This window comes from Anomalospiza imberbis, chromosome 8 (genome assembly GCF_031753505.1).
Source record: "Anomalospiza imberbis isolate Cuckoo-Finch-1a 21T00152 chromosome 8, ASM3175350v1, whole genome shotgun sequence".
Classification (NCBI taxonomy): domain Eukaryota; kingdom Metazoa; phylum Chordata; class Aves; order Passeriformes; family Viduidae; genus Anomalospiza; species Anomalospiza imberbis.
The window spans coordinates 6,914,161-6,928,868 of NC_089688.1; the positions used below are offsets into that span (position 1 = coordinate 6,914,161).

The following is a 14,708-nucleotide window of genomic DNA, read 5'->3' on the forward strand; positions in this document are numbered from 1 at the left end:
ACTCATTTAGCAGTGTCGGGGTTACAGCACCATCAGCCCCAGGACCTCCTGTGGGCCCAGCAGCGTGAGCAGCCACCGCTGTGGTGGTGGGCACAGGTGGAGCTTGTCTGCAGAGATGAGGCCAGGCTGAACAGGCACGGCTGTGCTGATGGGCACAGCATTTTTAACAGGCTAAAGGGCCACAGCTGAGCTGATGGGCACAGCATTTTTACCAGGCTAAAGGGCCACAGCTGTGCTGATGGGCGCAGCATTTTTAACAGGCTAAAGGGCCACAGCTGTGCTGATGGGCACAGCATTTTTAACAGGCTAAAGGGCCACAGCTGTGCTGACGGGCACAGCATTTTTAACAGGCTAAAGGGCCACAGCTGAGCTGATGGGCACAGCATTTTTACCAGGCTAAAGGGCCACAGCTGTGCTGACGGGCACAGCATTTTTAACAGGCTAAAGGGCCACAGCTGTGCTGATGGGCGCAGCATTTTTAACAGGCTAAAGGGCCACAGCTGTGCTGATGGGCACAGCATTTTTAACAGGCTAAAGGGCCACAGCTGTGCTGATGGGCACAGCATTTTTAACAGGCTAAAGGGCCACAGCTGTGCTGATGGGCACAGCATTTTTAACAGGCTAAAGGGCCACAGCTGTGCTGATGGGCGCAGCATTTTTAACAGGCTAAAGGGCCACAGCTGTGCTGATGGGCGCAGCATTTTTAACAGGCTAAAGGGCCACACCTGTGCTGCTGGAGTTTGTCTGCAGAGACAGACCAGGCTGAGGGGTGGCGAGGAGGATGTGGATTTTTCTGGGGCCAGCTCCATAGGTAGAGGGAGAAAGCCCTAAACCACAGCATTTTTCAGACCTTGTCGTGGGATCTTGTGTAGAGGTAAGTGGGCTAAAATTCCCCACTAGTTTTTAAGTGATATTCCTTCTGCTAAGGAGGAGGAAACTATCTCTGTTATCTGTGCTGCACCAGTGCGGTGTTGGAGTAACTCTTGTTTTTCTAGTGCTCCACTAAGGGGATCTGGCTTAGCACCTCTACCTTTTTTTGCCTTGTGTGTTTTGCTTCTGTTTCATGTGTACCTACTAAGTTTGTGTTAAAAATCTCCTAGGACAGGCTTTGTATTTGAAACAATTATAAAGGGTGCATCTTCATGTTTTAAAAACTGAATGGGTCCTTGCCCATGTGTTGGCCAAAATGATTGTGTATAAGTTATATAAACAAGTAGCTATAATGTGTACACAGAGGGCCACCTCATAGTATTTTCCTTGCTGCTGTAGCCGGCAGGAGGGGCAGCAGGCATATCTGCAAACCTGCATTGCAAAAACCTGCTCAAGAGCAAATATCAGGCCTGGGATCAGTGTGGCTTGGGAAACTGTGGCATTGTGTGTGGTAGGTGCCATGGAAACATCTCCTGGTGGTAACTCAGCCCTCAGTTTGTGCAAGGTGCTTCCACAGGGAAGTGCTGCCTGCAAGAAATCCTCTTTTACTAGGAGTTAATTTCTACCTTCCACCAGCTCTGGAGGGAAACCACTGATTAAGGTGATGCCTAGCAATTATACTGTGATGAGTTAATTGCAGAGGAACAGCCCAATGGCTGCAGTTAGCTCTGGCCAGGCTGCACAGCTTTGTGGAGGGGAAGAAAGGTGATGGTGTCTTGGAGCAGCCCAGCTGAAATACTGGCACTCTGCTGCAGTCTGACATGGGAGCAGGCGCCTCCCTTTCCATTTGCGTAAGTGAACTGAAATCTGCCTTCTTCACTCCTTTCTCACACCCTCCCTCCTTTCTGAGAAGGCTGACGGTCTGCTGCATCTGAGAAGGGAAAAGGGAGGGATTTACAGTAATGGTGCACAGATATTTTAGAGGCTTTTTGTAACACCGTGTAGCTTATATACAAAAATGTTGTAAAATATGTTTGGTACATGCTGATATTTGTTCTTTTTAGATAACTATTCATGTTGTAGCACTAGCATCACAGTCTAAGCTTTCCTATGTACTGAAAGAGCAAAATGGCCTGGGGTGTTTTGAGTGCTGTGTGTGCTTTTGCCATGGCAGCAGGGCTGGCCTGGAGCTCTAGCTCATGGCTTTGCTGCAGGCATGTGTGAAAAACTGCTTCACTACAGCAATTCAGCTTCAAACCCATAGGAAAATCTTTCCCTTTTCCTTCTGAAAACATAATAATAGAAACATTTAAGAGGAGGCTGGTTTGAGATAATGCTACCAAAAAAAAAAAAAAAAAAAAAATTAAAATCCCCTTTAGATACTGTTTAAATAGTCCTAGTGCAGAAATGGTAAATCCAGCCATTCCTGGTTTGGACTTATGCTCTCATTGCCTGGTAGGAACATGAGAACAAAATACAGAAATTACTGTGGGTAATGGCACTGTAAGGCAAGCAAGCGGCTTAGGGGAGGTGGGAAAGAGGGCGGGGCAGCCAGGACTCCTTTCAGAGTGCCAGGCAGAATTTCCCCTTTTTTAAAATATTCCTGAGGGATATTATTATTAAATATAGAGTTATTATATTTATTTAAAAAATTGATCTAAGCATCTATTTAGAAATATATTTTTAAACACCCCCCAGGAGGCCCTGAGGGGCTGCAGAGCTGCTGTGCCCACCTGGGGCAGCCCCGTCCTCACAGAGCCCCTCAGGGACAGGACCAGAGCCCACAGGCTTCCCAGCCCACGCTCTGGTAGGATGGAAAAGCAGCTTCCTTCAGACAGGATGAAAAGTGCAAGTTGTTTGCGATTTCTTATGCTTTTGCATCAGTTGTTGGGGTAAGAAATTTGGAATAACTGGGCGAGCAGAAAGGAACCTCTTCCAAGGCTTGTGCCATGGCTGCCACTGAAATTCCACTTCTGGTTCCTTCATAATCTTGCCTTTTTTTTTTTTTTTTTTTAATCCTCAGATAGAAATTTGCAAATTTCATGGAGTTGGAAGGCTGTGCACCAGCACAGGGTCAGCTTTTTCCTGACTTTTGGGGCTCTTTTGAGGGGTAGTGACCCCTCTCAGTCCTGAACAGCCCATCTGCTTCAACACAAGGCCCCTTTTCCCTGACTGCAGGGGCGAGGGGGATTTACTGGAGTGTACCCCATCACAGGTCTCATCTCAGCTCTACAGAAGAATATTAGTATTTTAAGAATATGTAGTAGAAATAAAATCTCTACTAAGATGCTACAAAAAAGACAATACTTTTACTAAAGTTGTAGATCTTTGGTGGTTAAAACAATAAAAGCCAGTCACTGTTTACCACTCACCTGTTTTTATTCCCCAGCAATCATTCTCTTCTATACAAGTTAGGCACACAACAAATAAAGTTTCACCAGATCTACAGTTCAGCAGAGAAAGAAACACATTTGGTGTTCCTCTGGAAACCCTGGTAGAGGATGCAAAACAGCATGGGGTTCCTTCTCTTGTGACACAGATGGTGGAGTACCTGGAGATATTTGGTAAGTTCATACTTTTCCTGGAAACCGATATTCTTTGTTTAAGCTTCACTTTTTCCGCTGTAAATGCTGAAAAGTCCTTATTTAAAATTACTGTGCTTTCTTAAAGGAGCTCTTGCTTTTTGAACTCCAGTTCTCATCACAAAGATGTGGTAAAATAAACAACCACATCTTACTCTTGTGTATTTCTTACGCAGGTCTGGAGCGTGTCGGTATATTTCGGATTGGTGGCTCAGCAAATAAAATCAAGGAATTGAGGCAGAAGTACAATCAAGGGGAAAAAGTAGACCTTATTAATGATGGAGATGTTGATTCTGTGGCCAGTCTCCTGAAGCTCTTTCTGAAAGAACTACCAGTGGCTGTTTTTCCAGACAATATTTGTTCTGGCTTGCTCAAAACTTTCCAAGGTACAGAATGGGCACCTTCCAAGCTTCTGTCCTTTCCCTGACAGTGACAGATAATGTGTTCATCACACTTTCTATAAACAAAGTTTTGTGTTTTCTTAACCTGAAGCTGATGTTTAATTGCTTTGGAGGGGCCAGGCATCTATGAACTTGTCTACAGTCTTTTTAAAATTCATTAAGTCTTTTGGATTCCCTTCCGTTCTGTGGCAATGAATCCTGCAATCCAATCCTGTATTCTTTGAGAAAGCTCCTCTTCTGCAATGCTTTCTTTTTTTAAATTGTATACCATACTAGTTACTGAAATAATAATTTTAGTTTTAATGTAATCACCACCACCATACTGTTTGCGTCTTTATATAGCCACTGCCTCACTTCTCTCTTTTCTGAGCTGAAGCCTCTTTTTTATTTAACCTTCCCCAGTAAAGGAGGTTTTTCTGCACATCATTCTTCTTATTTAGAACTGTATTTTTAGTTAGCATTTATTTTTACCAGTTCTTTTATAGTCTTGGACAGCAGTGTGTGGAGCAGCATGCAAAGCCCAGACACCCCAGCAGCCTACTGCCTGTTCCCCATTCATGCCTGCAGCGCTGAGCTCTGTTCTCAGTCTGCCCGGTGATTCTGACTGGTAGCTAATTCAGGTGTTTGCATACAAATAAGTGGGTTTTGAGGGTTACTTTGCAGGCTGCTTTTGTTGGAAGCGCCTGTGTAGGAGTTTACAAAGAAAGAGAAAGGAAGCAGTTTCATGAACTGTGAAATTCTACGAAGAACAACCCATGGGGCTTTTGCAAGCACCTTGGTTTTTTCTACCCTGGAAAGTCTTGCTGTTATTTTTTCCTCTTCGTCCCCTTTTCCATTTCAGTCATTAGTCAGTTGAGTACTAGGGGCCTTGGCCTGTGCAGAATGTGTTTTTTAGGCCTAAAACTACCCTCAAGGGCATGATTTGCTTATAAGCAATGTCAAAGCTACGCAGATGTGTCCTGCTGATCTATGGCAAATTTGAGCATCAGCTGCCAATTATTGAGCAGTACTGTCATCTCAATTCTAGTAACCAGGAGAATCTATCCTGCTGATGTGGAACTGCTCATCAAATGGAGCTGTTTGTGAACCCATTTTCTGCCTTGTTACCCTTCTCTGAAGAATGAGAACCAAGAAAATGTTAAGTATCCCCAATTTAGAATTTTAAGCATCTCTTGTATAACTGCAGTTGCATATTTATAGAGCAAAGATGTTTTGAGTCTGAGAGCTACCAATTAGTCAGGAAATGAAGATGATGTGGGGCTGAAAGGCTACAATTTCTCATTCCTCTTAATAAGAATCATACAGCATGTGTAAAATCTCTTGGGAGAGTCAAGGCTGACAACATTGTACCATCTTTCAAGGCAGCTTTGAGGATTCAGGTACACAACTCCTGCCTGCAATTTCATTAGGAAAGGAGCAAGTGCTGGATGATTCTGCCTTAAGAGGAAAAATATCAGAAACAGTGAGTGTAAAATTCAGTATCTGAAAATCCATGGTTCTTAATATTCATAAGTGAAAAACATGCCAAAATTTAGCATACAAAATCCTTGTTTGGGACGTATTTATTCTTTGCTTTGTTCTAATATATTTTAAAATCTTCCTTCTTACTTACTTTAGTGTCTGTGATGAAATTATGTTGATATGAGGAATATCTATGTTATAAGTTTGGGTTTGGTTATTTTTTCCCTAGAGCACAAAATCAACACAACTGAATGCATAGAGAACCTGAGACAGTTGCTCAGCTGCCTGCCTAAAGCCCATCAAAACCTTCTTCAGTTCCTGTCTGCTTTCCTGTTTAAGGTAGCAACCTACAGTGCAGTGAATTTCATGACTCTGGAAAACCTGGCCATCGTGTTTGGACCTGCTCTGTTCAAGTGAGTCCTCTCTATACAGCTGCCTCTAACAGCACAACAAGGTCACACCTCACAGGGAGGCTTTCTGTTGTAACTCTGTGTCCAATAGAGAGTGGAGGATTTTTTAAGTTCAGTGTTTATATGGTGTATCACGGGCAGATGTGGCAGGTTCTGTTGGGCACTGACTAGACACGGCAAGCCTCAAGTAAGAAACCATATGAAGAGACATGAGGGCTAGAGGGCTGTTTAATGACAACTACTTCTCTTTTTCTGAGCCAAGATAAGTGCTGGCTCTGAGGGCTGCTTAGTCTTTGGATTTGATTCTGAAAAGCTCACCCTCACTTTGACCTTGTTAACAGCATTTGATATCAGAGAAATGAATCCTTGTTATCAAGAAAGAAGCAACTCTTTCTGCCCTTGCCACTAGAATTCAAGTTGACATCCAAGTAGAGCCAGCCGAGCTTTCAAGCAGTGAGTGCTTGGCTGGAGCTGGAGAAGTCATGTGTGGATACAAAACTGGAAGCTAAAAAGGAGGGGAGGGACAACATGTCATGCAAGTCAAGGTGATAAGAAGGAACAGCCTAATGTGATCAGATAATGGAGGATTTTCCTTTTTATTGTTGACACTAGAGGATGTTAAAACATTTATACCTGTTACAACTTGTAGATCTTTGTTTTAGAGGATCACAGACATGCCAGGTTAATATGAACTATAAGCCAATGACAATTTACGAAATATACGTATTAGCAGTAAATATCTTCTGTGCAATAAAATCCTTGTTATTCAGTTGGGTGTTTTATGGCAAGCCAAGTTAATTTTTAAAGCATATATTCAGCAAAATTGGTGCCCAGCATCAATGACAGGCTTTGTTTTGTGGAACTGGACTTTTAAACCTTGCTGCTGTTTCATAGGTCTCTATATGTGGTCTCTGTTTTCCTGCTCTGTGGGTTTATCACCAGGTCTAGCAGAATCTGACCTTTGGAAGTGATACAAGTTTATATCTTTAACAAAAGCACAGAAAGGGAAGTGAATCTAACAAGATGTGGTGTGGTTGGAACTATGCCACTCTGTCCTCTGGGAAAAAAAAAACTTTACCATGGAGGATATTCAGCGATGCAACAAAGCAATTTTGCAACTGGACCCCAAGATCCTTAATATCTGAATACTAAAGTTAGTAAATGAGTGGAGACAGATGAGGTTTATTTGTCAGTGTTTGGACTAGTTGTGTGGTGATACTTATGAGTGTTGGCTGATGCTAAAAGGCCTTCACCAAGAATCTACCCCTTGGCCCCGACATTAACTCGAAAAGCACTTCACTGGCTGTCACTTTTTTGCCTTAAGTGACATTTGCTCTCACCTGGGGCTTCTGTGCATGTACATGCATGCAGGAAGACTTTGTTCCTTTACCTCCATTCCCAAATTATCCCAGTGTGTGCCCACTGATTCCTGTATCTGCACATAAGTATCCAGTGTGCTCCCTTATTGATTGATGAGCTGCTTCAGTTTTTAAATATCCCACTCTTCTGGGACATGGCCCAGCTACTTCTGAACATGTGCCTTTGCCTGGTTTTAAAGTACATTCAGTGCTGAACTGAGCACTTGTTTCAATGACCTGTCTGAGAAGCCTTGAAAGCAATCAGCACAGGGTTTCCCTGCCAGTGACCTGTCAAGACAACAGCTACCATAAATAGAATTATGTCTGCTCTATAAATGTTATCTTCACCTCTTTACCATCACTTTGATCTCACCAGCTCTGGGAGACACCCCACTAAATCTGGAGCTCGGGGATTTTTTTGTAAAACATTTGACTGGTGCTGTGCTCGTTGAGTTACCTCCTAGGGTTATGAAAAACCACCTTTTTGGTAGTTGGGCGGAGAGGAGAGCCTTGAAACTGGCACTGTCAGTGAGATTGCCTGATACCACTTCCTGCTGAGTGACCTGAGGCCTTCAATGATTCAGAATAAATCATTGGTATTGTCCTGTACAGCAGAAAAATTCAAGGTAGTCAGCTGTGGCAAATCATATCTGCTGACACAGGGGAAAAAGTAATAAATATCCTTTATGTCTTTCAGAGCAAGAATTAGTGCAATTATCTGGCGCATTATGAAACATTTGGCAGCCAGAGTGTAGGAAACTGGGACATGTTGGGTAGTACTTGCTATAGTTGTTCAGTGTAAATGTGAAGGTTATGGAAAAAAACTGCTTCTAGATCTATTCTGCAGAAATGTGTGCTCCATGCAATTGCTGGAATTAACCTTCTGGAGGTAATGGCAGCTCCTCATATGGCATAAATTCATTGCAAGTGTTAAAACTGTTCCTCATGTATTCTGGCAATCTGCATTTTTATGAAATTCCTTCTTCCTTCTTTGACACTAAAAAACTAAAAGTTGTTTATGAGCCTTTTTACTTTAAATTTCTTACCTATTTATATTCAAGTGTAAATTCTGTCTATGATTATCACCTATCTCAATATTTTGGCACTTTTATTTGTGGAGACCTGTCATGTTTATAGTTTCACTGAAGTGACTGTGTAGGAATGTTCTATAGTTAGAACATGGAACCCTCTTGGGCCTTGGGACCACAAAAGTAGAATATTAAACTTTGTAGATTATAAGCCTAAACTGCACATACTTTGTGGTTTGTAGCTATGGTTATTGTAAGACAAAAGCTATAAGGCTTAGCACAGGTATTATATTGAAAATCTAGTTAGAGGATTGTGGAAAGCTGGTTTTGTTCTCCTGGCATCTGTAAATGCTTAGGAGAATGGTTTTAATAGAGATCTGACTGATGTTACTGAAATTTCCATGGATATTTTGTTATGCTTCATCTTGGTAAAGAGATTTTTAGTTTAGGTCTCGGTAAGCAATTCTTGCCTGAGTGCACAAGGGCTCCAGCCAGCCCGCTGTTTGCTTCCACTCACTTTGACTCATTGTTTCTGTAAATTTGCAGCAAGCCTGTGGCGGCAGGGAACCTTGGCAGATCTCCTGGGCAAAGCCAAGGCAAGGGACTTGTGTGGACTTTTTAGCCTGTACTTTGTGTCAAAGCAGCTTTGAAAGTTTTAACTCACTCAAGAAAACCAGTAGATAATTCCCGATGGTCACGGTTTACTTGTTTCTTATTTGCAGTGAGTGATCTCCTGTGATTTGTACTACAACTGATTATGGGGCTTTTATAGGGAAGTGCAGAATATACCTCAGTAGCTCTGCTCTTCCTAGGATCACGTGCCTGGATTTAGCAGTGCGGGAACCTGGCTCCCCTTTACTGTCACCCCAACAATGCAGTTTCTGGTAGTGGCAGAAGTATCTGAATAGGCAGGAAGTGATTATTTCACAAAATTAATTGAAAGTCATTGTGGAAGGTAGCTGAAGAGAAAACTAAAAGTATATTCTCTATATTTGGAATTGCCACCCATGAATATCTGCTGATGAGACATTAATATTTGGAGTAATCTGTCTCATCCCTGTCTATAGTTTAGATGTGTTTCAGGATGAAATGAGAGCTGGGCCCTCAAACACAGGCTGCTAATAAGGGAAAGGAGGACTCAATGAGTGGTCTGAGAGCCATTTATCTTCCTGAATAGCTCGTGCAGTGCTCCTTCTGGTAAGGAGTTAACAGCTGGTAGAGGTGGATTCAGGAACAGATGTCTAAGCTAATGAAAGAAGCTGAAAAAGAAGACAAAGGACTAAAAATATTGCTTGTCTGGCCTGTGAGCTGAGGGTGTTGATGTTTGGGTAAGTGATGAATAATCTCTTAGGATTGTTGTATGCAGCAAGGGCTATTGCTCAGTCAGCCAGGTTTTACAAGCAGCCTTGTTTATTGTGGAAAAACTGAGTCCTTCCCAGAAAAATGGGAATGCAAGAAAGAGAAATGTTAACTAATCCTAAAGAAGGAACTGATGACACAGTGGTTCATCCTGCAAATCTCTCTGTGTTGTACCTGGCTATAACTCTGCTTAAATCTTCTGCTTTCAAAAGGAGCCCAAACTTAAGTCCTTACAGAAACAACAGTAAGTTTACAAAAGAGGAACACGAATGAAAGCAATTGAACTGGACCCAGTGTGTATATTTGTACTTTAAAATTGCAAATGAATAATGAATGTACTCATTTGGCAAACAGAAGACTGGTATTCATGCTCCACTTTAGTCTCCAGAGTTTATGAACTTCTTGTTTAAATATTAATATGTGCTGGCTGTAACTGAGTTGGTGCAGCATATCTGGAGAAGCTCCATTAAGGGCACAGTATTTATGTAAATGTTCTCCAAGCTTCCAGATAGTTGACAGGGGGGAATACACAAGTCCTTCAGGGCTTAAGATTAAAATCCTATATAAAGAACTCTTTTAATTAAATTATTCTGGCTTGACAGGGATAGTAAAAATTCAACTATTATTCATTTAAAAAAACCCAAAAACATGGGGAGAGCAAGCAAGCAAGAAAAAAAATCCAACTCAACCTCAACATGGTTAATGGGAACATATGGCATCTTCACTTCCTAATATGTCTGATATCTGTGGATTTATAAACTAATACACTGAAGCAGTTTGTTACCTGTGGTAACCTGTGTACCTATTTCCAGACAGTTCTGGTAATAAGACCAAGATGCCTTAGTGATCAAAGTTCACCTTCATAAATGAAGGCAGAACAAACCCATTCTTTCCATCCCATCCCAATGCCAGTGAGCAATGGCAGATTGATAGGGCGCTTTTTTTTTTGCCTGTCCTTTTCACCCTTGATTTTGCAAACCTCATGTGAGAGCTCCTGTCATGTTCTAACTCCTTTGCTGTGCTGCCACAAAGATTCTCTGTGTTGTGAACCATTGCAGCAAAGCTGGGGCTCTGTCCCTGTGAAGGTCCTGCTGTTGTGAACCCCTCAAGCTCCAGTGGTCACTGTGGCAGCAATTGCTGCTTTGCTGAATTACCCTGGCTACTGGGAGGGCTCCCTGTGTCACCCATGACTAGCCCCTGATCTGAGAGCTCCCAAGATTAATCCGTCTCCTCTTACTTTAGGATTCCTGTCAGTCCCTTGGCTTGTGAAGAACAAAGGCTTTACAATGGCCTCCTGCTGTATTTGCTCCAACACCAGGAGATGCTTTTTGTTGACCTGGACTCTTGTTTCTCACAGAGACAAGCAGATGGCCTTCAGGTAAGAAAGTTACAGCAAGTAATCAAAAGTGCTTCATTAGGCTGAAACCCAGAACTGGAAATGCATTTGCTTACACATAGCATAATTAATGACTGTCGCCTGTAGCCAACAATGTAAATATTCATGATATACGTAAGCTGGAGAGGAAACATGAGTGTTAAAATTATAATTTGGAAAAAAATGCAAGTGCAAAAGCAAAAGGTCCAGAAGAAAATCCCAAGCTGTTCTACTTTAAATATATTAATGCTGAGCTTTGTTAGATCAAAGACACTGAATTTTTCCTTGAGTGAAGCACATGTCATTTTGTGTTTGTCTATACATTGGTGATGCAGGAAAGCAAAATCAGAAGATTTAAAACTCCTGTCTTATTTTTTAGAACTCACCGTGTATGTTCCAGCCTCTTCTTGGGCATTTTCTTTCCTAAAACATTGTTAGCACTTTGATTCCTTTTTTGCCTCTTTGTTGAAAACCTTGTGGTGGAAGAAACATGATAGACAAATCCTGGTTTAGAGAGAGGGTCAATATAAATCTTGTTTTCACTTTGTGATGTGGTGTATCATTGCTGCTGATCTTGAAATTGATTTTTGGAAAAAGACGTGAAGGAAATGTAGCAAACCCTGCAGTTTAATACTTCACAGTGCAGTTTTGTGATCCTTGAGGTTCAGGGTCAGGCTGGCAGCAGCGTGCCAGGTCAAGTGATGGACTGTGGAAGAGATTAGAACTGCATGTAAATATGGGTGATGGTATTTGTGTTTATGACTCCTTAATTTTCTGGCTTCTTTCTCCAAGTATCCCTGTTAATGAAAGCTAGCAGACTTTTAATACAAAGTCAAAGTCAGTATTTAGAACATATTACATATCCCAAAGAGAATACTGAAACTGTAATGCTCCTTGGAAGCTTTCTTGGAAAACAAAACCTGTACAGACACAAGTATAAAGAACAGACTATACTGATAAAAGGCTGTTTCTAAAATATTGCTTAAACCCCACAAGACATGGCCCCAAATGTAACACTAGGATTGTTTCACACTAAGACAGTGTTGAGCCCATGCTCCCAGCTCCCCTTTTTCTCTGAAGAAGTCCCATGTCACTACCACCTCTGGGAGTTTCTGAAACTAGCACTCAAATGAGCACACAAAATCAAAATATTAGCTGTCCTAAGACATCTGCTTCTGTTTGCAAAGCTAGAGGAAGCATCAGCATCTAAAAGAAATTGGAAAGGTATTAGAGAAGCCAGGAAACCAGGCTTTCACTTGCAGTGCTTTTGTTTTAGAACCAGCTTCACTCCCTGTAATTCTGCAAAATGTCACAGTCTGTCTGGAATTGTGGTGATGTGGGAAAGAATTCTGCTGAAAAGCTGCTTTCAAGTTCTTTAATAAAGCCTCAGACAAGGCATAGCCATGGGGCACTCTCCTGCTCTGAGGTAAGCTTATGAAAGAAATCCCATTTGGGGGCAAGAAGGGAATTCAGTATTCTGTGGCTGATCTTGTTTTTGTAATTTTTGGCAGGAAACCCAGCACACTGGATAGGTACCCTTCATCTTTCATAATATAACAGTTGCTCAAGGTCCTCTAAGCTAGAAACATCAAAGTTAGATTTACAAACTAAACATATTAAAAGTCCATGTTTTTCTTCCAGTAAAACAAGCAAAGAGTGAAATGGCAAATCTGGCTCAGATTCCTTGTTGTGTCCTAGAAAGAAAACTTGTTTTTATTGGCTTTTACACAGATACTTGCATTTGGACTACTTAATTCCTCTGATTTTGTTGTTGGGTTGTCTTTTTTTTTTTTTTTTTTTTTTTTTTCCATTTCAACATTTTCAAGTTAACCTGAGCTCTGTCAAACTCAAGCCATGCCAATCTGGCAGGCCTGCCATAGAGCTGACAAGACTTAACCTTCAGTTGTGTTGTTTATGGGCTGAAATGGGCAGATTGTTCTGAGCAGAGTTCTTAGTGTCTCAAAGTTCCAAGAGCTATTACCCTAGGTTGGACAGTAGGCTATTCACAGTCAGCAATTATATATAAAGATAGTGGTTTAAAGTTACATCCCAGCCATGATGTATTTTAACTTGTCCCTTTTTCCTGTATGTTGTACATATATTTTCCCTGCTTAAAATAGAGTCAGAATGCTGCAAAATCCTACCAGGCTAGGGTTTTGTGTCTGTGTGTGGGTTTTTTTTAATGCATTTCAATTTTTTAAAAATTTTATCTCATTTCTTGTTCTCTTCTCTTGCTTTGCCCTTTTATACATACTTCAGTATATATCAGCAAGGCTGCTCTGTACAATCTTAGACCCCTATTATGAAGGGATTGCAGAGATCCAGGGGGGTGGGAAAGTGGAGCTAGACAGTATCCTGGACCTGCAGGTTGACCACAGATAACTCTGGATGAAAATCTGAATCTATAGTGTGGTTTGGAGCTGGTCAGAAGAGTGCAACTAAATATTCCACGGATACTTTATCTGCTCGATTTATGGCTTTATTGGGAAGGCTTTTGTGGTCTGGAGAGCTTTGTTAATCTTGTGGGTTCAGCTTTTTTCAAAGAGGATATGGATGTTTCAGCATTAACTCTGTTCTGTGGAAAAAAACAATGTGCCTCGCTTGCATGTGAAGTTGTCATAAAATAGAATTGTGGTCTCTCAAATGGAATATCCTCAATGTGGAGTACAGCAATAATTTAACTGATGTTTTACTTTGGTAATCCCATGACAATTCTTGTTGAATTAGCTGAAACCTTTCAGAACAAACCAACAACCAACCAACCAGACATTATCTCACTATCTGAAGTTTCCAGGTTAGACTAAATTGTCTTGTCAAAATAGTTTTTCCTGGACAGGAGAACATAGTTCCATTTCCTATTTGTAGAAGTGTTAATTACTTTATTTCATTGAAGTTTTTTCCTTAACAGTGGTATGTTTTAGCTGGTTTGAGGTGTGAACATAGCAAACCCTGCACGTGCCATGTGAAGTGCCAGGAGATTTGTCAGTGTATCTGTAGGGATTGCTGTTACATTATAGATTGCCATTCTACAGAAAAACTCTTTCCCCTAATCTTTGTAAATTTGCTAAAATCTGGACTTGTTAAACATTACATTAATTTTCTATGTGAGTACTGTCCAAACCAGAAGACTGCATGAAAAATGCCATTCATAGAGATCAGAGTAGGCAGGCCCTATACCCCCACAAACATTGTGGCCAATAAATTGTAGAGATGTATTTCTTCTCTTCTGGAAAAGCACAGCAGACTATGTTACTGACTGTAGGCATAAGGATTTGATGAAAACTGCTGTAGGCTGGGGAAGTTTGACTTGAAACAGCTCAAAGGATGTGGCTGGAGTACTCATTACTCCTTCTAGGGGTTCAGTGCCAGAGCCTTGCTGTCTGTGGCTGGGAGGAATAGAGCTTTTCTGTGCTGTGCCTGTGGTCTGCAGCAGCCTGGCCTTTGTACTGGAGATCTGTAACTTGGAAAGGACGAGTGTGCCTCCTCTCCCCTTTTGGAGAGCTGCAGGGTCTGGAGGAAATGTCACTGATTTAATGTTTGCTCCAGCATTGCTGGGGTTTTCTCTTGACTTGGTGGACAACTCCTCTGGGACACTGCTGCCACACTTCAACCCCCCAGGTGGGTGGTGCTGCTGTTTACTTTCCTCTCTTTTTCCCTTCCCAGTACACAGAAGTGCGGGGTTTTTTTTTTTTTTTTTTTTTTTTTTTTTGTGTGGGGTTTTTTTTTGTTTCTTTTTCTTTTCTTTTTTTTTTTTTTTTTTTCTTTGGTCTGGGTAAGGCTGCACTAGGAGAGTAGCTTGGCAAGAGAGGGTGTGTGCTGTGTGACAAATGAGGACACTGCTGTAACAGAGGAGGGCAGCTGCCC

At 41.6% G+C, this 14,708-nt stretch overlaps 1 protein-coding gene across 9 annotated transcripts in view; it reads left to right on the forward strand.

Moving 5' to 3' along the window:
* Positions 1-718: 718 nt before the first annotated feature.
* The window catches only part of FAM13C (family with sequence similarity 13 member C), a 115,052-nt gene continuing 101,062 nt past the window's right edge, over positions 719-14,708 (forward strand). For 4 of the 9 annotated variants that reach the window (XM_068197153.1, XM_068197158.1, XM_068197161.1 and 1 more), the window contains exons 1-5: positions 1,419-1,721; positions 3,260-3,434; positions 3,629-3,838; positions 5,544-5,727; positions 10,712-10,847. In XM_068197153.1, the coding sequence (XP_068053254.1) occupies positions 1,692-1,721; positions 3,260-3,434; positions 3,629-3,838; positions 5,544-5,727; positions 10,712-10,847 (735 nt within the window). In that variant the 5' untranslated portion in view covers positions 1,419-1,691. Of the gene's footprint in view, positions 875-1,269; positions 1,382-1,417; positions 1,722-3,259; positions 3,435-3,628; positions 3,839-5,543; positions 5,728-10,711; positions 10,848-14,708 lie in introns of those variants that run through there. The other 5 variants (XM_068197157.1, XM_068197156.1, XM_068197160.1 and 2 more) reach the window with 4 other exon arrangements.